Genomic DNA, 23,466 nt, shown 5'->3' with positions numbered 1-23,466 from the left:
ATTCAATATGGACTGAAGCTTCCACGTGCTGCAACCATCGCAACTGAATTAGGGCTGTTGACAAAATATCGATTTGTCGATGTATCGGTATTTTTCCAAAATGTATCCATGTATATAGCCGACATTTTTCTTCGCCTGCACATCATATATCGGTATCAAAAGGGCAATATCGAGTGCCGATATTTTTATTTCGTATTACATTTTTCACAATATTCAGTAAATATATTTGAAGTTTTACTTTTGAAATTCTAGATGAACATAATGTTACTTTCACCGTGTGAAGGAGTCTTACTAAAGTATATGTGCCACAAAAGAAGTCCGTTTGCACTGTTTTTTTTTTTTGGGGGGGGGGGGGGGGGTTCTACATGGTTCAAATAGCTCTAAGCACTATGCGATTTAACATCTGATGTCATCAGTCCCCTAGACTTATAACTACTTAAACCTAACTGATCGAAGGACATCATACACATCCATGCCCGAGGCAGAATTCGAACCTGCGACCGTAGCAGCAGCGCGGTTCCGGACTGAAGCGCCTAGAACTGCTCTGTCACAGCGGCCGGCGGGAGGAGGGTGTGAATGGAATAACAAGATTTCCAAAGTGAAGAAATAGCACACCAGCTGCGTTAAAAAAAACAACCTTAACGCTACTAGTAATCTATTTCTTCACATCGGCATTCTTCGAAAACAGCTGATGAAGATGAGGAAAAAGAAATCTAAATGACGTGATTGGTCCTTACTGTGGACGGAGACGTATGAGGGGAAATGCTGACGAAATCGGTGCTTCCAATAGAAACGGCAGTTTTTAGTTTCACCTTGCAGTCTCCTAATTCCCTGGCATTGGCAGAAATAGAAAAAAAGGGAAGCCGACGTGAAGTGTTCCGAACAAATCCGATATGTGACGAATCCAAACTACGGATCTATCAGACACCTTTTATTGAGCCACTTACATGTAGAACCGTTGTTAGCAAATTGGTTATCGCCAAGCGTGAACGTACATCGTTTTCCTTTCAGTTCTTGCTCTAAGAGTAGTAGGCAGGCTGCTAGCTTGCTAATGCACGGAATATTTAATAATAAATCAATACTTAAACATACAACTGTAAAGCCTACAGGATGTTTAAAATGTGCAGCCGATATTTATATAGCGAGGTACGCCTACGATTTTTCCGTCGATACATCGATACCTTCTCCTCGCTATATCGTAGCCGACAACGATATTTTTAAAATATCGATACACGAGATTTAGTTGTTTTTAAAAATTTCAACAGTCCTAATGTAAACGTTGGGGTATGGATTCAAGGTATTCTTTGGTAACTGCCCGCACATCTGTTTGTATGCGAGTCTCCCACGCGTAACAGTGCCTGACAGACTCATTGCGCGCTTGTTCGATTCGTGACATGCAGATGAGTAGGCAAGCTTGACAAGTCGTACTACCGGTCCTCATTAAATATAGCTTGCAAAATTAGCTACTCGTCAAATACGTTCAGGTATTGCTGCTGAAAAAATATGGGAAATTGATATGTCTGAAGCAGAGGAAGTACTTCTTCGAGGTCAAAAGCATTTATGATGAGCATTTGCAGTTCACATTTCTCTTAACACGACGGAATAGACTCCCCCTGTTGCATTCAGTGACGCTCAAGTCAACGCTGAAAGAAAGCACTTTCAGAAAATTCTTAATCCTTAATACACTCCTGGAAATGGAAAAAAGAACATATTGACACCGGTGTGTCAGACCCACCATACTTGCTCCGGACACTGCGAGAGGGCTGTACAAGCAATGATCACACGCACGGCACAGCGGACACACCAGGACCCGCGGTGTTGGCCGTCGAATGGCGCTAGCTGCGCAGCATTTGTGCACCGCCGCCGTCAGTGTCAGCCAGTTTGCCGTGGCATACGGAGCTCCATCGTAGTCTTTAACACTGGTAGCATGCCGCGACAGCGTCGACGTGAACCGTATGTGCAGTTGACGGACTTTGAGCGAGGGCGTATAGTGGGTATGCGGGAGGCCGGGTGGACGTACCGCCGAATTGCTCAACACGTGGGGCGTGAGGTCTCCACAGTACATCGATGTTGTCGCCAGTGGTCGGCGGAAGGTGCACGTGCCCGTCGACCTGGGACCGGACCGCAGCGACGCACGGATGCACGCCAAGACCGTAGGATCCTACGCAGTGCCGTAGGGGACCGCACCGCCACTTCCCAGCAAATTAGGGACACTGTTGCTCCTGGGGTATCGGCGAGGATCATTCGCAACCGTCTCCATGAAGCTGGGCTACGGTCCCGCACACCGTTAGGCCGTCTTCCGCTCACGCCCCAACATCGTGCAGCCCGCCTCCAGTGGTGTCGCGACAGGCGTGAATGGAGGGACGAATGGAGACGTGTCGTCTTCAGCGATGAGAGTCGCTTCTGCCTTGGTGCCAATGATGGTCGTATGCGTGTTTGGCGCCGTGCAGGTGAGCGCCACAGTCAGGACTGCATACGACCGAGGCACACAGGGCCAACACCCGGCATCATGATGTGGGGAGCGATCTCCTACACTGGCCGTACACCACTGGTGATCGTCGAGGGGACACTGAATAGTGCACGGTACATCCAAACCGTCATCGAACCCATCGTTCTACCATTCCTAGACCGGCAAGGGAACTTGCTGTTCCAACAGGACAATGCACGTCCGCATGTATCCCGTGCCACCCAACGTGCTCTAGAAGGTGTAAGTCAACTACCCTGGCCAGCAAGATCTCCGGATCTGTCCCCCATTGAGCATGTTTGGGACTGGATGAAGCGTCGTCTCACGCGGTCTGCACGTCCAGCACGAACGCTGGTCCAACTGAGGCGCCAGGTGGAAATGGCATGGCAAGCCGTTCCACAGGACTACATCCAGCATCTCTACGATCGTCTCCATGGGAGAATAGCAGCCTGAATTGCTGCGAAAGGTGGATATACACTGTACTAGTGCCGACATTGTGCATGCTCTGTTGCCTGTGTCTATGTGCCTGTGGTTCTGTCAGTGTGATCATGTGATGTATCTGACCCCAGGAATGTGTCAAAGTTTCCCCTTCCTGGGACAATGAATTCACGGTGTTCATATTTCAATTTCCAGGAGTGTATTTTTGTTAGATGTTAATAACATCACAGGCCACTACCAAAAAATTCTTTTTCTAAAATACATAGTGACCAAAGAAGGAGAACAAAAGATTTAGAACTTCGTCAAATAGACATGGTAGCAAGGCTTATAAAGTTCCTCGACAATATTCAAGTAATTAAAATTTACAATAAATAATATAGATCGTTGAGACCTGAAACCCAAGTACAATGTTTATATAACTTAAAAAAGCAATAAGATTATAAAAAGAGAGCCTCTTTTAATTAACAAACGGAATGACTCAGAATTGCTCTAACATTTCAGCTTAACTTTAAATAGAAGCATTATACGCCACGGCTGCGCTTGTAAGAAATGGCACTGCAGAAGACGGACAGCGCAAGCTTTCGCTGCCCAAGGTTGGTGCACAGAATCGCATAAATAGGCGTCTGTGTAAGCCGACTGGACCCAGAATGAGTGAGTCTGGCGAGGATCGGTAAACAGCTACGATGCTAGAGCACATGCCGTCTTAAACTTCTGATACTGATCTTCAGCCGGACATGGCTGCTTGCCCCTCAGTCTGCAAGATCCGGGCGGTCGCAGAGGGTGGGCTTACTGGTAGATGGGAGCTCCAACGTCAGGCGCGTAATGGGGCCCCTTAGGGATATGGCAGCAAGAGAGGGGAAGAAAACCAATGTGCACTCCGTGTGCATACCGGGGGGAGTCATTCCAGATGTGGAAAGGGTCCTTCCGGATGCCATGAAGGGTACAGGATGCATCCATCCGCAGGTGGTCGCTCATGTCGGCACCAGTGATGTGTGTCGCTATGGATCGGAGGAAATCCTCTCTGGCTTACGGCGGCTATCTGATTTGGTGAAGACTGCCAGTCTCGCTAGCGGGATGAAAGCAGAGCTCACCATCTGCAGCATCGTCGACAGGACCGACTGCGGACCTTTGGTACAGAGCCGAGTGGAGGGTCTGAATCAGAGGCTGAGACGGTTCTGCGACCGTGTGGGCTGCAGATTCCTCGACTTGCGCCATAGGGTGGTGGGGTTTCGGGTTCCGCTGGATAGGTCAGGAGTCCACTACACGCAACAAGCGGCTACACGGGTAGCAGGGGTTGTGTGGCTTGGGCTGGGCGGTTATTTAGGTTAGATGGCCTCGGGCAAGTACAGAAAGGGCAGCAGCCTCAAAGGGCGCGGGGCAAAGTCAGGACATGCGGGGGCCAAGCAGCAATCTGTATTGTAATTGTAAACTGTCGAAGCTGCATTAGTAAAGTACCGGAACTTCAAGCGCTGATAGAAAGCACCGAAGCTGAAATCATTATCGGTACAGAAAGCTGGCTGAAGCCAGAGATAAATTCTGCCGAAATTTTTACAAAGGCACAGACGGTGTTTAGAAAGGATAGATTGCATGCAACTGGTGGTGGCGTGTTTGTCGCTGTTAGTAGTAGTTTATCCTGTAGTGAAGTAGAAGTGGATAGTTCCTGTGAATTATTATGGGTGGAGGTTACACTCAACAACCGAGCTAGGTTAATAGTTGGCTCTGTTACCGACCTCCCGACTCAGCAGCATTAGTGGCAGAACAACTGAGAGAAAATTTGGAATACATTTCACATAAATTTTCTCAGCATGTTATAGTCCTAGGTGGAGATTTCAATTTACCAGATATAGACTGGGACACTCAAATGTTTAGGACGGGGACAGAGCATCGAGTGACATTATACTGAGTGCACTATCCGAAAATTACCTCGAGCAATTAAACAGAGAACCGACCCGTGGAGATAACATCGTGGACCTACTGATAACAAACAGACCCGAACTTTTCGACTCTGTAAGTGCAGAACAGGGAATCAGTGATCATAAGGCCGTTGCAGCATCCCTGAATATGGAAGTTAATAGGAACATAAAAAAAGGGAGGAAGGTTTATCTGTTTAACAAGAGTAATAGAAGGCAGATTTCAGACTACCTAACAGATCAAAACGAAAATTTCTGTTCCGACACTGACAATGTTGAGTGTTCCTGGAAAAAGTTCAAGGCAATCGTAAAATGCGTTTTAGACAGCTACGTGCCGAGTAAAACTGTGAGGGACGGGAAAAACCCACCGTGGTTCAACAACAAAGTTAGGAAACTAATGCGAAAGCAAAGAGAGCTTCACTCCAAGTGTAAACGCAGCCAAAACCTCTCAGACAAACAAAAGCTAAACGATGTCAAAGTTAGCGTAAGGAGGGCTATGCGTGAAGCGTTCAGTGAATTCGAAAGTAAAATTCTATGTACCGACTTGACAGAAAATCCTAGGAAGTTCTGGTCTTACGTTAAATCAGTAAGTGGCTCGAAACAGCATATCCAGACACTCCGGGATGATGATGGTATTGAAACAGAGGATGACACGCGTAAAGCTGAAATACTAAACACCTTTTTCCAAAGCTGTTTCACAGAGGAAGACCGCACTGCAGTTCCTTCTCTAAATCCTCGCACAAACGAACAAATGGCTGACATCGAAATAAGTGTCCAAGGAATAGAAAAGCAACTGGAATCACTCAACAGAGGAAAGTCAACTGGACCTGACGGGATACCAATTCGATTCTACACAGAGTACGCGAAAGAACTTGCCCCCCTTCTAACAGCCGTGTATCGCAAATCTCTAGAGGAACGGAAGGTTCCAAATGATTGGAAAAGAGCACAGGTAGTCCCAGTCTTCAAGAAGGGTCGTCGAACAGATGCGCAAAACTATAGACCTATATCTCTGACGTCGATCTGTTGTAGAATTTTAGAACATGTTTTTTGCTCGCGTGTCATGTCGTTTTTGGAAACCCAGAATCTACTCTGAAGGAATCAACATGGATTCCGGAAACAGCGATCGTGTGAGACCCAACTCGCTTTATTTGTTCATGAGACCCAGAAAATATTAAATACGGGCTCCCAGGTAGATGCTATTTTCCTTGACTTCCGGAAGGCGTTCGATACAGTTCTGCACTGTCGCCTGATAAACAAAGTAAGAGCCTACGGAATATCAGACCAGCTGTGTGGCTGGATTGAAGAGTTTTTAGCAAACAGAACACAGCATGTTGGTATCAATGGGGAGACGTCTACAGACGTTAAAGTAACCTCTGGCGTGCCACAGGGGAGTGTTATGTGACCATTGCTTTTCACAATATATATAAATGACCTAGTAGATAGTGTCGGAAGTTGCATGCGGATTTTCGCGGATGATGCTGTAGTATACAGAGAAGTTGCAGCATTAGAAAATTTTAGCGAAATGCAGGAAGATCTGCAGCGGATAGGCACTTGATGCAGGGTGTGGCAACTGACCCTTAACATAGACAAATGTAATGTATTTCGAATACATAGAAAGAAGGAGCCTTCATTGTATGATTATATGATAGCGGAACAAACACTGGTAGCAGTTACTTCTGTAAAATATCTGGGAGTATGCGAGCGGAATGATTTGAAGTGGAATGATCATATAAAATTAATTGTTGGTAAGGCGGGTGCCAGGTTGAGATTCATTGGGAGAGTCCTTAGAAAATGTAGTCCACCAACAAAGGAGATGGCTTACAAAACACTCGTTCGACCTATACTTGAGTATTGCTCATCAGTGTGGGATCCGTACCAGATCGGGTTGACGGAGGAGATAGAGAAGATCCAAAGAAGAGTGGCGCGTTTCGTCACAGGGTTATTTGGTAACCGTGATAGCGTTACGGAGATGTTTAGCAAACTCAAGTGGCAGACTCTGCAAGAGAGGCGCTCTGCATCGCGGTGTAGTTTGCTCGCCAGGTTTCGAGAGGATGCGTTTCTGGATGAGGTATCGAATATATTGCTTCCCCCTACTTATACCTCCCGAGGAGATCACGAATGTAAAATTAGAGAGATTCGAGCGCGTACGGAGGCTTTCCGGCAGTCGTTCTTCCCGCGAACCATACGCGACTGGAACAGAAAAGGGAGGTAATGACCGTGGCACGTAAAGTGCCCTCCGCCACACACCGTTGGGTGGCTTGCGGAGTATAAATGTAGATGTAGATGTATAAACAAATTCTCTGCAGCACAAATAAATTTCAGTAAGCGCAAGCTCAAGTCACAGCCAAGCTTATAAGAAATAATGATTACACTCTCAGTTGTTAATCCAATTTCTTACTCAGCGATATTCGTAATTTAACGGTGTTCTAAGAAGTAGCGGAAAACTGAAGACACCACTTGCAGTTGGCTTAAGGGGGGTAGGACGTCAAACGGGCCGACGTGGAGCAAGAGGGGCACCAAAGGACATTTTAATTTCCACTGTCTATACGTTTACAAATAAATTCATAAAACTTCAACAGCATGACCGGGAAGAATTTAGGATTCATACTCATAGCAGTGGAAGCTCAAAAACGTAACAAAACACATTTTTTTACATGTAAAATTTCATCATTTTTTCACTTACTACTCGCTGCATTTGTTGCTATAGGTACACTTTTGTTCCTAAGTAAGAGAGATTCTTCGATGACTTTTGCACAGCATACAAACCATAGTTACAGGTGTATGAAACTCTAGAAGTTATTTAATTTATGAAAAAATGAATGAACTGTTACATTTTAAACTTCATGTTTAGAAAAAATTCAAGTTTTATAGTTAACTATCTCAATTTTTCCACAGTTTTTAATAGATTTGGAAAATTCTAGAGTTTCATACACCTGTAACTACTGTTTGTATGCTATGAAAAATTCATGGAAGAATCTCTCTTACTTAGGAAGAAAAGTGTACCTATAGCAACAAATGCAGCCAGTAATAAGTCAAAAAATGATCTAATTTCACATGTAAAAAAAGGTATTTTGCTACGTTTTTGAACTTCTACTGCAATGAGTGTGAGTCCTCAATCCTTCCTGGTCATGGTGCCAGAGTTTTATGAATTTATTTGTAAAAGTATAGATAGTAGAAATTAAAATGTCCTGTGGTGACTCTCCTGCTCCAAGTCGGTCCATTTGACTTCCTACCCTCCTTAAGGAAATTTCGGAATTCAGTAGTTATACCAAACCCTGCTGGAACAAACTGCGAGCCAATTGCCTCAGGTTCTACGACTCCTGGGGATGAACACAGTCCAGGCAAGCACATAACGGACAATGTGTCCTAAAACAAACTAAAATTTCCATATAACCCACTTAAATAAAACCAACACTCGATATACACGACCTGAAGCAAAATAAATAGTACATTAGATTCAATGAATAAGACATAGTGAAGTCGAGTCCAGAAATACGATTAATGTACAAATTGAGCACAGCATTTATTCACAATGTTCAAATTCAACATAAGTCACACTGTTCTTAACACTGATAACATTCGCGCAGCACGAAAGTCCACTCTCACACCAGCAATACACAACTTGAAGATAGCCAGAAGACACTGCGCCGAAATATCGTGACAGCAAGTTGTAGACATCTGGAAGTTCAGCCAAAATTTTATGAAACTATCTGTGATAATATTAAGCATCGACATATACCGTACGCCGGAACTAATATCAGCGGAGAGTTGTTTGCCTCAAGGAAGGCGAGAATTAATAAGAAGCAGGTAAAAGCACTTACACATAAATGCTACTGCCAACGAACTTCACAAGCTTCCTTGTAGAGTTGGACATTAATCGAAATTAAAGGCGCCAGACACACTTTAAATTCACAGATCAAATTTCCAATAAGTTGCAATGTACAAAGATCTAATTAAAGTATTTAACAGACCTTTTTAACACACACATTTTTACTCATACAATTCAGCCTGCAAATTCCATGGAGGTACTGGCTACAGTACCAATAAAGAGAACCGGAGCAGTTCGGCGGGTTTTTAATAACCAACTCCCGAGGTACCTCGGCACTGCAAGCCAAACACAGCTGAACAGAACCCCCGCATATCCCTCCCAGTAAACCTCAACACAGAGATAGGTGAGTGGCGAAAAAAGGCCTCCTTTCCCCTTTGTTGCTCCTCTGATACTCCCCTCATGATGCTAACTGTCAGACTGCTCTTGCGGGCTCAGCAAGCCGGCACTACAGGCTACGCCAGAGGGGGCTGAGCTCGCTGGGGGACATCTTAGACCCAAAGATAAGAGCTTATCCATACCGATACGGTATGACAAACCGCCACGGCTCAGCTGGCTGCATCAGGGCGCTCGGCGTTCAGTATATCTCTTGGGGAATGGTTGCTTCAGTGTACTCCTTGTATAAGTAGATGGGCTAGTGACGCGGTTAGAAAAACGATATAATGAAGCAACCATTTCTTAGTTAATTGGTCTTTGCCCTGAGGAAGGTGGCTGCAACAAGGGTGAAACGTCGGTTATTTTAGCGTTTTATAAAATAACATAGCCTTACTCCAAGAAATAATTCAATGAGACTGACTCCGACCACGTAAGCCTGCGTATTTACTTCATACTTCTGTTTTTTTTCGGAAATGATTTTCTTTCTACTGTCAACTTGCATTTTATCCTCTTTATTTCGGCTACTGTCTGTTGTTTAGTCGCCGCCCAAACAGCAAACCACATCTACTGCTCATTTTCTAATATACTTCCCTCAGCACCCCCTGATACGATATGAATAGATTATCATGTCTTAATTATACTTTTGTTGCTGTTCATCATATAATATTTGTGCTAAGGACTATCCACTGTGTTCAGCTGATCTTCGAAGTAACAAAGTTACAGTGTCATCGCTAAACCTCGTACTTTGTATTCCTTATCTTAGAATTTTAATTTTTAATCAAATTTTGCTGTGATCTTACTTACTGATACGTACAGATTGAACAAGAATCCTCAAAGTTGACCATTCATCTCCTCTTGGAATTCTTTCATCCGTTTCCGTCATTACCTAAAGTTCCTCTCGAAACTCAGACAGCTTGCTGTTGTGGCCGAGTGGTTCTAGGCGCTTCAGTCCGGAACCGCACTGCTGCTACGGTCGCAGGTTCGAATCCTGCCTCGGGCATGGATGTGTGTGATGTACTTAGGCTAAGTTAGGTTTAAGTAGTTCTAATTCTAGGGGACTGATGACCTCAGATGTTAAGTCCCATAGTCCTTAGAGCCATTTGTACCATTTTTTTTAACTCAGAAGGTCTGGTTATTGCTACTTACCCAGGCCCTACCTGCTTAATTTACAGTCTATCTGCCATTGCTTCCATTCTATCTGCCATTGGTGAATGTCGTGAGTAACAAATTATATTCCAGTCCTCATCTGCTTCCGGAAGTGGTTTGAAACTTAAACTCCGTTTCTGTATCTTTGTCATACCATTACAAAATCTATTTGGAGCTTTCCAATTGCTCAGCTCCCTTCCTGGTGCGCAGATTTCTTTCACGTTTCTTAAACAAAGTCTGAAAGTGATTATACTGTACTCTGTGCATAATTCTACCAAGCGATTCTCCCTAACATTTTTTCCTCTAATTCCTCCCATTATTTTCCCTTCTCTTTATTTTCCTACTATTGAATTTCAGTCCCACTCAACAATTAAATTCTCTTTTCCATTTAACAGCTGAATAATTTATTTCATCTTCTCATTTTTTTCAGTCTGTTCGTCATCTGCAGGGATAGTGGACATATAGCATGTAACTAAATTCCCTTTACAGACTTTCAGGAGTTGTGGTGGGGACCAAGATGGTTATGCACCGGAAATGTACCGGTCCGAAAATGTACCGGTTTCCCGCTTCACGCAAAATACAACACACATTGCTCTCTGCCTCCTGCTACTTCTCGTCTTGGTCCACTTAGAAGCAGGGGTCGATGTGACGACCACCGACGTTACCGCAGCTAAAGTGCCTTCGTACCACGTTCCGGCACACACGATCACCAATATCTGGTCCTCCAGCATCCTCCACAGCCATAACTCGTGGCAGTAGGTCTTCCTGGGATGCCACAGGGGTCTCGTAAATCAAGGATTCCATGTGACCCGTCGGGAGAATGTGGAGGTGAAACAACCGGCTCACTACGACCTACCCACTGTTGCCCAAATCACTGGTCCAGATGGTCTCGGACCGCGCATGAAAAATGAGTTGGTGTGCCATCGTCCTGGACCCACATATTTTGACGAATGTGCAGTGAACTTCTCCCAGAGACCATACAGGACGTCATCAAGGAATTGCAAGTACGCGCCGCTTGTAAGATGCGGTGGAAGAAGGTATTGCCCAATGACACGGTCATCCAGAAACTCTGCTCAGATGTGCAGACCGTATCGTTCCTGAAACCCGGGAGGGGTGGCGGTGTGTGTGGAAGGGGGGGGGGAAGGTTTGCAGCATGTGGGTTTTTTACCAGCCCACACATGACTGTTGTAGAAATCGAGAATACCTTCCTCGGCGAATTTCATGCGTAAAAGGGATTCGCCGAGATAAGTCGGTGCAAGAACCACCTGCGGAAGTGGGCTCATGACGAAAAACCTGTAGCTGCATTGCCAGTCGAGGTATAGCTTCTAATCTTGCAGAACACGCTATACACATTCAGTCTACCAGCTGTGTTTCTGATTTTCATCGATAAAGGTTGGTATCACCCTGTACCCACTTGTACGTCTGTCGTGGAACGTAGTTTCATGTCTATCCTCACATATATATCGGCGATCACGGACTTTGAAGACCATGTGCGACTTTACAATGTTCCTCCATAGATGGCGATGTTATTCACTTTAGATCCAGATCCAGTTGTCACGGACACCCAGCTGCTGAAGATCGTCCCACCATCTCCTTGATCGTCCGTTTCGACGAGTTCCATCAGGTTTTGCCGTAAGCACAGCCTTGGCCCGGGATTTTTCTGGCTCCCTAGCAATGTGCCCAGGCAGGCTTATTCTCTGCGCTTTCATTTTCTGCACCATGTTCGAGTGATTCATTAGGTCGTGCAGTTCCTGGTTCTTTCTACGTCTCTATCTGTTTTCACGGTTTGGTCGAAAGATCTTTCTCGTGATTTTCCTTTCAAAAATCAGCAGTTTCTCTTCACCGTTCTTTGTGATGCTTAAGGTTCCTATTCCTTATAAATTTGGTCTTAACTGACAGGTTTTTTGATGCCGTTATCTGCTTCAGAGCAAGATAAGTTTTAGACCCATTGACAATACGTTGACAAATTTCTTCTTTTAGGTTATTATGCCTGTTAAAACAACGTCCCAAGGTATTTAAAAACTTTCGCTCTCGTTATATTTCATATTATAGCCTGTAACGTGGCATTATTAAGGGCTTCTCTGGATACATTAACATTTAAGTCATCACCATACTAATTCTCAGTCCAATCTTACCGGATTTCTGAGCTGTCCTCTACGGTTCCTGCAGTCTCTTCCTCTGACTCCACTATGGCTGCAATGTCGTCATCATATCCCAATACCTGTGTTCTTCCATTCAGCGTCACCCCTTTGCCTTCACTTTCCATTTCTCGAATTGCACTCTCCAGGACCATACTAAAAAGCAATGTTGAAATGGCATCACCTCATATCATACCAGTTCCGATGTTGAATTCCGTAGATAGCTTCCTCCAATATACTATTTTGGCTTTTGTCTCTGCTGTACACACGTTCACCAGATTAATTAACTTCCTTGGTATACCAAGCAGCCTCAGGATGCTGTACTTAATTCATCCGTGTAAACTATCATTTGCCATTGAGAAAACTACAGATGTTACTAGGAATCGATGGCTGAATTCCCAGCACATCTCCCAGATTTGTTTCTTGGTAAAAAATTGTTCTACGGCTGATCATCTTGCCTGAAAACCTACCTGAACCTCTCCAACAATACAATTAGCAAATGGAAAAAAAAAAAATTGTTCAAATGGCTCTGAGCACTATGGGACTTAACATCTGTGGTCATCAGTCCCCTAGAACTTAGAACTACTTAAACCTAACTAACCTAAGGACATCATCACACACATCCATGCCCGAGGCAGGATTCGAACCTGCGACCGTAGCAGTCGCGCGGTTCCGGACTGCGCGCCTAGAACCGCTAGACCACCGCGGCCGGCCCTAGCAAATGGCTTCAGCTCTTAAAGAGTTATTAACGAAAACACTTAGTGGTGAAATATCTGTATAACTATAATACCGTTCCTTTTGTTGTTCTGTTTGTGAATTGGAAAAATAGTAGCTGTCTTCCACTCTTTCGGGCTCTCTTCTTTCCTCCATTTCTCGCTTGCGACATTGTACACTGAGGTGAGAAAATAAATGGGATAGCGATATGAACATAAAATGATGGCAGTGTATTGGCGGAGCTGGCATTTGTACAGAGCTGATTCATGTGAAAAGGTTTCCAATGTGATTATTGCCGCACAGCGGGAATTAAAAGACTTTGAAAGCGGAATGTTTGTTGGAGTTAGCTGCATGGGACATTCAACTTCTAGATCTTCACGGAACTCAAGATTCCGAGATAGACCGTGACAAGGATGTGCCAAGAATATCAAGTTTCAGACATGACAGCTCACGTAGTGGCCGACAGTCTTCACTTAACGACCAACAGCAGCGGTGTTTTCGTAGAGTTGTCAGTGCTAATAAACAGGCAACATTACATGAAATAACCACAGAAGTCAATGTGGGACGTAGTATCCGTTAGGACAGTGCGGAGAAAGTTGGCGTTAATGGGTTACGGCGGCACACGACCGATGCGAGTGCCTTTGCTAACGGCACGACGTCACCTGCAGCGCCTCTCCTGGGCTCGTCACCATGTCGGTTGGACCAAAGACGATTGGAAAACCGTGTCCTGGTCTGTTGAGCTCAGATATCAGTTTGTAACAGCTGATGGTAGTGTTGCAGTTTGGCGCAGATCTCACGAAGCCATGGACCCAGGTCGTCAACATGGCACTGTGGAAGCTGGTGGTGGCTCTATAATGGCGGGGGCTGTGTTTACACATGGAATGGACTAGGCCCTCTGGTCCAACTGAAGCGATCATTGACTGTAAATGGTTACGTTCGGCTGCTGGGAGACCATCTGCAGACGTTCATGGGCTTCATGTTACTAAACAACCATGAAAAGTAGCTTTAGAGGACTTTTACTTGATGTGAAATACCGTTTCGTAGTTCTGTTATAAACCACACATTTTTCAGCACTTTGCATGGGGGCTTATTTATATATATAATGAATGCAAATACTTTTTAATTTTCGTAGCTGTATGTACGATTACGAAGTCTCGTAAACGGTTGGCCCTGACTAGTATTACTCCGCAATCTGACTGCGTAGCATAACAACAAAGAATGAAAGGAAATTTCCGTTAACACAATTAATTAATTAAGTCCCCAGCAACTATAAAACCTAGGAAACAACAAAACACAAGTGTAGCTGTTCTGTGTGTGGAAGTGTGATTCAACGTACACATCTGGCACGGTTCTTCCTCAATAAGGCCACATATTTTAAACACCATTTATACTGAAGTAATTAAAAAAAAAACCTGAAATACTATAATTGCACATAGAAACCAGAAATACAGTCTAATACAAGAACACGAGCCAGATGCTTTGTTGACTGAACCTGTGACCAAGAGGCATTATTGTTTAAGACATTGAAATAAAAAAAAGGAATTTTTTTACCTTCATATACTGTATATTGACGAAAAGCACACTCTGATCATTACAGCATCCCCAATCCAACAATATCTGGTGTCTAGCCCATCAAAACAATATGACAACATCTGTACAAGCACTCTCCATGGGAACTTGTCAACAACGACTCACCACTGCTACATCTTAACAAGCACTCTTCACCCCGACTTCTCGATAAGCACTGCCAGTGGAGGCGGCTGAATAATACTCTTTGGCGCAATCTCTGGCGCTGTGGCTCAGTGTAGCCACCTTTCATATGCCCCTCCTCCACGGGCCAGAATTTGATGGTATTTTTGCCAGCATTGGTGGTGAAAATACCACCAAATTCGTCAAAAAAAAATACAGACAAAAATAAAAGATAATATTAATAAGTAAATATCACTTCACTAAATAAATTTTGGCTTTGCACTGACCGTTCCATAACCCAATATATAAAATACAGTAAGGAATACAAATGCTTTCATACATGTGATTTTACATAATAGTTTACACAAGTACCATTCAATCAATGGCACCATCAATGTCAAATAGGTGTAGCTAAGTGTCTCATAACATTTCACAAACAGTAAATACACAAAAAGAATCAGTTTATACAAATATTCACATAAAATGCTTTCCATAGTTAGTTGAGGCGGCTGAATAATACTCTTTGGCGCAATCTCTGGCGCTGTGGCTCAGTGTAGCCACCTTTCAACTTTATATGCTATCTTCAGTGAGAATTTTGTTCATTTTCTTTTTGAAAAAATATTGTTGTGTGTCAACCACTTGTGTAGAGTACATTAATTTTTGTCTCAAAAGTATCTACATCTGAAAAAGAAGCGGTTAGTAGGCGACAAAATTTTACACTAGCTCACATTTGGTATACAGTTGAGAGATAAATCGCTGAGTTGAGACATTATACAGGATGTAACAGGTAAATGTGCAGTTATTTTTATGTGTGATACCTAAACAACTACACACTGCAGTCCACTGGTTGTTATTTCCCTGTGTCAGTCTTCACACAGATACGTCACAAACTTTACGACTTGATGGCTTCTGCATGGTCGTAATTGCACCAGTGAGTGAACTTCACGTGTCAGTATAGACTAACCATGTGGCGTTCACACCCAAACTTCAGCATCTGACCTACTGCCCAGGGGAAAATAACCCTTAATGGTTTGCTTTTGCCACATATACTTGGAGATACCTCCCAACCCAAAAATATAATTGCAGTAGCTATAATGATTAGTCTGCAACTGACGTAAATCCTGATCTAATGTTGTTCAGCAGCAGATATCTGCACTTACACCTGTTACACCTCACATGAAGCTTTTAGTTGTATATGGCAGTAATTTCGTATTTACCATACATTCTAGAACTTGTCATCTGCAAACAATGAAACTTTTCTCTAGTTTTCTGTTGATTGTGTGCTGAAATCTCTCTGGTTTATAACAAAGCTCTATAACTTGTCTTCCATAAGGTGGGGTGCCTCTCAAGTTTTTCTGTTTCTGTTTGATAGTGAGCACACATGTAGTGCGCTGTGTTCACTCAATCCACCACGCAGTAATGACGGACTTCATACCAACCAAACAGATGGAAGAAAGTGCTGCCCACCAGCCTGCAAATAGGAAGTTTTCCATTAACGCACGGTTTGCTTCACTGGTAGGAGTGTCCACCGCTCTCTGAAGATTGTGGGGGCTACTTTTGGTTCAACATAGATTGGCCGCGAGTATTTTATATCCTGACACAGTGGAACTGCCAGCGGTTTGGTTGGAGATTAGCCCACCGCTCCCACTGAAGCCGACACAAGTGTACCACAGATTTTGAAATCTTATGAACTGCTGGATCTCATCCCTAAGCTGCTGGGAGGGCGAGGTGAGTGTACCCTGATAGCTTTCCCTGACATTTAAGCATTTTTATTAATCGATATTCAGTGTCATAGTTTACAGTATCATGATGGTGGATTTTTACAACTGATAGTTTGAATTTAATGAATTATAAGGAACTCCGCCTTTGGGGACGGCCTTCCGCATCCTGGCATGCTGAAGCTTTGTGAGAGCGCTGATGCCCATACTGTTGAGTGTTCCTCATCCATCGTCATCATTATCGTCATCGCAACCATCATTCCTACTCTATGGTTTCTCTCTACGATTCTGTGAACGTAGCCTGAATAAATCACAAAGGACAAGAAGTTCTGCAAAACACTGGTATTGCCTCTCAGAGTACAAATGAACACTGCTCTGCGAAAATTAAAGACGAGATATACAATGTCCGTTGCAATAACTGAAACTGCGGGGGTTGTTGCCACAGATCTCCCAGTCATGCAAAGAAAACAGGACATCACATGACGAGAGGTCAGTATGACTACTGACCCCAAACGGGTGGTCCCAACAACATGAGGCAGTCGAAGGAACGGGAAAAAACAGTGTTTGTCAATCAGCGAGCGGCTACAGAGCTCTGTGGTGGTTGTGTTCAAGAACATGGCACACAGACAACATTTGGATGACTTCGCAATGGAAATACTAGAAGGTAAACTGGAAGGTCGAAGTGCGAGGACTGTAGCCCATGAGTGTGGTACTGCTCAGAGCATTGTTTGACGTGGTTGGCGAGCTGCCCAGAGGAGAGGAGGTCGTCGATAATGATCAAGTATAGCTACAGATGATCGCTACATTTTACAACAGGGAAGAAGGGTCTCACACCACATGGGTGAAGCTGCAACCACATTTAACAGATCTGCAAGGTATGCAATCTCACGCTCCACAGTAGCACAGTGATTACATTGAGGTAAGCTCTTGCCTGACGACCAGTGCGGTGTGGTCTATTCATGCCTGCACATCGGCGACGCTGCTATGTTGTCAGAGTACAGGAACCGGACCAACAAAGAGTGAAGCCACGTGCTCTTCTCACATTAGAGCAGATTCAGTCTGGGTGGAGATTCTGGACGTATCGACGCGTGGCGAATGGTGAGAGCGTATAATGCACCCAGGAACATGATCGCTTAGGTGGTCCAGGTGTTCAGGTGTGTATTATGCAGCATGGGCGTTCTGATCTCCGAATACTAGAACCCTGTGCATTTACTGGTCAACGTTATCATGATACTGTGTTCCTTCCCCAAGTGCGTTTTATCAGGGATGCATTCGGCGCTGCCTTCATTTCTATTGATAAGCATGTGCGATGGCACCCAACAGTGAAGGAGCTCTCTCGACGAGAGGGTATTCGGGGAATGGACTGGCCTGCCTGCTGCCCGACTTAAATACCATCGTGCAAGTATGGGATGCATTGTTAAAGATGGACTGCAGCACGTCGACATGTACCAACGACCAACCAGAACCTATCAGCCGTGCTGGCGGAGGAATGGAAAGCCCTAGTACAAGAAATCGTTACCATCTTTGTGGCCAGCATAGATGCTCACTGCAAAATGGTTCAAATGGCTCTGAGCACTATGGGACTTAATATGTGAGGTCATCAGTTCCCTAGAACCTAGAACTACTTAAACCTAACTAACCTAAGGACATCACACACATCCATGCCCGAGGCAGGATTCGAACTTGCGACTGTAGCAATCGCACAGTTCCGGACTGCAGCGCCTAGAACCGCGTGGCCACCGCGGTCGGTTGCTCATTGCAGATCGTGTATTTCCCTCCGTGGTGGTCACACACCCAGTTAATAACAACGCCCCGACTCTTCTAGTCTCCAAGGCGGCTATCATAAAGCACGCTGGTTTCTATGTAATTACTGCGTCTTTCAGTTACTATACTGTTGCAGATATTTGTATGTATTGTCCACGTTTCATTGAGCTACGTTACTTGACAGACATCATGAGAAAATTACTTTTGTCCTTCAGTTTTGCACACCATTGTAGTTCCGCAAATAGGGTTCTAGAGCAGAACGGGAATGTTGCAGGAGGCGAGGGCAGCTGGCGCCGCTTCCTGACGCTGCCCAACATCCTGAAGGAGTTCAACCCGCGGCTGGTGGGTTTCTCGCTGCACGATGCGCTCTCGCACCAGAAGGCGTCGCAGTTCAACGTGGCCGAGGCCGGCGCCATGAGCCGCGACGTGCCCTTCCAGGCCAGGCTGCTCGTCCGGCGCATGCGCGCGCACCCTGCCGTCGACTTCGACAGGCACTGGAAGGCGCGTACACTGGCACTGGTCCTTCTCCGCAAGCGTCTGTGACTGCACAAGTCGAGCAGTTTTATTTCGATACATTAAACGTAGTCTGTGTGTCACGAACGTACCCCTTCATTTCACTCCACAAATACACTACTGGCCATTAAAATTGCTACACCAAGAAGAAATGTAGATGATAACGGGTATTCATCGGACAAATATATTATACTAAAACTGACATGTGATTACATTTTCACGCAATTTGTCTGAATAGATCCTGAGAAATCAGTACCCAGAACAACCACGTCTGGCCGTAATAACGGCCTTGATACGCCTGGGCATTGAGTCAAACAGAGCTTGGGTGGCATGTACAGATACAGCTGCCCATGCAGCTTCAACACGATACCACAGTTCATCAAGAGTAGTGACTGGCGTATTGTGACGAGCCAGTTGCTCGGCCGACATTGACCAGACGTTTTCAGTTGGTGAGAGATCTGGAGAATGTGCTGGCCAGGGCAGCAGTCGATCATTTTCTGTATCCAGGAAGGCCCGTACAGGACCTGCAACATGCGATCGTGGATTATCCTGCTGAAATGTAGGGTTTCGCAGGGATCGAATGAAGGGTAGAGCCACGGGTCGTAACACATCTGAAATGTAACGTCCACTGTTCAAAGTGCCGTCAATGCGAACAAGAGGTGACCGAGAAGTGTAACCAATGGTATCCCATAACATTATGATCGCAGGCGCTCCTGTCTGTGATGCATCGTGAAGGGTAACCGCAGCCATGGTCTCCGAGCTGATTGTCCATGCTGCTGCAAACGTCGTCGAACTGTTCGTGCAGATGGTTGTTGTCTTGCAAACGTCCCCATCTGTTGACTCAGGGATCGAGACGTAGCTACAAGATCCGTTACAGCCATGAGGAGAAGATACCTGTCATCTCGACTGCTAGTGATAAGAGGCCGTTGGGATCCAGCACGGTGTTCCGTATTACCCTCCTGAACCCACCGATTCCATATTCTGCTAACAGTCATTGGATCTCCACCAACGCGAGCAGCAATGTCGCGATCCGCTAAATCGCAATCGCGATAGGCTACAATCCGACCGTTATCAAAGTCGGAAACGTGATGGTACGCATTTGTCCTCCTTACACGAGGCATCACAACAACGTTTCACCAGGCATCGCCGGTAAACTGCTGTTTGTGTATGAGAACTCGGTTGGAAACTTTCCTCATGTCAGCACGTTGTAGGCGTCGCCACCGGCGCCAACCTTGTGTGAATGCTCTGAAAAGCTAATCATTTGCATATCACAGCATCTTCTTCCTGTCGGTTAAATTTCTGTAGCACGTCATCTTCGTGGTGTAGCAGTTTTAATGGTCAGTAGTGTACTTGGCAAGTTACATGATATCCTTTATCAAAACTAGGTAAAACATCAAGCTTTAGACGATTACCACCATCATATTCGTCAGGAATGGTTACTCCTGAAGAAGTTGATTGTGGTAATGGTCGAAAGCTTGAGATTTTACCCAGAACTAAATGGAGATAAGTCCAAGAAATTTTAATACGGTAGTGCCGATGTGGAAAACTTAGTTCTTATAGATGACGTAGACTGTATGTTCTGCACAGTTTTTTATTTTTATTTTCTTTAATCGAAATTTCCTTTTGCTCACAAATGGCAATATCTTTTAAACTTCCACGCTAATTAAGGTTATTGAAGCAATGTCTTTTCCGAATATATTTCTGACCAAAAAGCGAATCTGTTAACTGGAGTCGGAGGTCTTTGTTAATTCTGTGTTTTGATCTCTTGTAGTGATATTTTTCTAGAAACTTCCATCCCATGAAACATATTTTTTTTAAGTAATACCAATTTTACTAGATTTAGCTTTAAAAACGCTTCAATATAAAGGAATGTTTTCGTAAAAATTGCATTCCCTGTTTCACCCTATTACAGGATGAATGTCCAAAAAGCAATGAAACGCGCATTTCTGTCATTTATAACTGAGAAGCCAAATACAAATATTCTGAGATTTAGTTTAAAAATAATTATGTAATTAAATATTTCGATAAAAATTTTCGTCTTCTATTTTACCCCCTTAAGTGGTCGAATTTCCAAAACCAATCAAACATGTGGTTTTTGTATTTCTAACCGAGTAGCCGAAAACAAATTTTCCTATATTTATTTCAAAAATGCTTTCATAAAGAAATATTTGCCTACAAATTTTCGTCATCTAATTCTCTCTCTTAGAGGTTGAATTTCCGAAAAAAATGAAACAAGTATTTGTTTTAATTTCTAACCGAGAAGTGAAATACCGATTTCCACCTTAGTACTTTAATAATGATTCATTAAAAAAAGCTTTCATCCACTATTTTACCCCCTTAGTGTTTCAATTTCCAAAAATGTTGAAGCATAGATTAAAGCAATACATATTTTCAGACAACTTTTCATGCCCTACTTCACTCCCTTAGGATTGTAATATCGATCAGCTCCTTATTTCACGATGCCTACAGTGTAAAATCAACAGCCTCTACAAATTTCAGTTTTCTGTCTTTAAGGTTTGGGCTGGGTGATGATGACTCAGCCAGTCAGGGCCTTTCCTTGTATATGTGTCGTCAGCTAGCAGCTATGCACAACATATTATATTTTGGGCTAACTCCGTGTGCTCTGAAACGCCCCTTTCCGTCCGCCCTCGGAGTTTCCGTGGCATCGCGTGAAGTCACATCCCAGGTCGCAGCCAGAATTCATACCCTATTAGCGATGTGCGGCTCGCGCTTCAAACTATGTGGTGTACTGCTCAGCTGGTTTCATTGGAAGCGATATGACGGAGCCGGGTTAATGCCTTGCACTGCTGCACATATACTATCAGTCTAAATAAGACTTGCCAGGCTTTGTCCCTCTGACGCAAAGTTAAAATAGCCAATTCTCCTACAGCACTAAACAGCACGTTGTACCAGTCCCACTATTTCGAAAATATTCTTAGATCCGACCGCTGGGTTGGAAAACGAGTACCGCAAATATTCAGAATACCGTGTAATTTCTATTCCTCGCCCTACGACATGTTTAAACAACGGGAATGCATTCGGGTGACGTCTTCGACAACCGACGACTCATCGACAGGTGAAAATCCTATCATTTTCAAAGAACAAATGAAACTAGTGAACGCTGTGCAAAGAAATTTAAATCCTTGGCAGGAGAAGCTATGGCAACCAAGGGTCTTAGTGTGGTATTTGCGGAAAGACAACGCACACACGCGCAGTAAACAATTAGCGCCACCACCCGACCAATCATGAAGAAGGTCAGAAGTTATAGTGACTATTAATGACCAAAGAGTGCGCAGCCAGCATTAAAAACAGAGAGAAGCAAGATTTCAAACAGAAGTTAATCAAAAATCTCATTTTCTATTCATAACTCATCCTAATATGCCTCAAAAGGCCCAATGGTACCGACCGACCTCTGTGTCATTCTTAGCCGATACGCGTACTGAATATGGATTTAGAGGGGCACACCGCTCTCCCGGCCGCTATTTCTCAATCAAGTACCTCCTCAATTGGCCTCAGAAGGGTTGAGTGCATCCCGCTTGCCAAAAGAACTCGGGAGACCCGTACGTTCACCCATCCAAGTGCTATCCAAACCCGAAAGAACTTCGATGATCTGCCAGGAACTCCTGTTACCACCCCGGCAAGCCCAGTGGCCTCTATCTATAACGCTCGACTCATTCCTTAATCAGACCATCCTAACAGATCGAAGTGAACGTCAGAAGCTCTCTGTTGTCATACTCCGTAGGATGACCAAATAGGCACTGTTATGCAATAGCAGATTTTCTCTGCTGCTATATATGTGCGTGTCGCTTATGCTCTGACACAGTCCTGATGGTCTAAATAATGAATGACATGCCACAACCACATGGGCCACGGTAAACACGCACCTTACTCAAACCAAAATCTTCCTTTACGGACCCTAAAGGGGCCCTGATCTGAGATGGCTGCCGTATTATGCGAAAAATATAGTCTGTTTTCTGACCACCCGGCTGCATCCCTGTAAGTTGTCTGAACATTCACAATACGTTTCCAAATTACTTTCTAGTCTCTCCCACAAGTAACCGCCTCCATAAACAAAATAGAATAACAAACGGAGAAGGACATTGGAACAAAAGCACAATTTATTATTTCCTAATAAATTTCGCCCAGCTGGCGTCTTTAAACTCCATATTAATAATTTTTCGCCATGATGTGCGACCTCTAATGCAGAGTACTTGTACGTCCGTTAAAGAGCAACGATCGCCTTACCAACTGTAAATGACTAATTATAGGAGGGGTTCCCACAGTCCAGTCACATTTATGTGACCAACTGTCAAAAGCCTGAATAACCACGTTTTGCAGCCCAGGGGTGCCTTAGGAGAAATAATGACGTTTTGAACGCTACTGACAGCTATGTGGAGCCATGCCGACTCAAGCGCCGCGGCCAGCTGCTCTAGTTTACTCGGTTGAGGATCCATGCCGCGAGCCTGCCCGATCGAAGAGGTCCCACAGGTTCTCGATTGCGATTAAATTAGGGGAGTTTGGTGGCCAGGGGAGTAGGGTAAAGTCATTCTGTTGCTCTTCGAACTGCGCACGTACACTGCGGGCTGTGTGACCCTTTGCATTGTCCTGCTAGTAGGGGCTATTGTGCCGAGGAGAAAACAAAATGTACGTAGAGGTGGACAAGGTCCTCAAAGCTACGTGCATACCCTATTAGCGATGTGCGGCTCGCGCTTCAAACTATGTGGTGTACTGCTCAGCTGGTTTCATCCACTGTGCTTTCCAGTAAGGTGAG

The 23,466-nt window shown here is 44.4% G+C and overlaps 1 protein-coding gene across 1 annotated transcript in view; it reads left to right on the top strand.

The window, feature by feature from the left end:
• LOC126235214 (phospholipase B1, membrane-associated-like) overlaps positions 1 to 23,466 on the top strand; it is a 135,510-nt gene that overhangs the window by 68,348 nt on the left and 43,696 nt on the right. Inside the window, exon 4 of the mRNA XM_049943947.1 lies at positions 18,457 to 18,683. Within this exon, the coding sequence (XP_049799904.1) occupies positions 18,457 to 18,683 (227 nt within the window). The remainder of the gene's footprint in view (positions 1 to 18,456; positions 18,684 to 23,466) is intronic.

This window comes from Schistocerca nitens, chromosome 1, assembly GCF_023898315.1.
Source record: "Schistocerca nitens isolate TAMUIC-IGC-003100 chromosome 1, iqSchNite1.1, whole genome shotgun sequence".
Classification (NCBI taxonomy): Eukaryota; Metazoa; Arthropoda; class Insecta; order Orthoptera; family Acrididae; genus Schistocerca; species Schistocerca nitens.
Note: the sequence above shows the minus strand (reverse complement) of the source record. Positions and strands in the feature narration are given on the sequence as shown.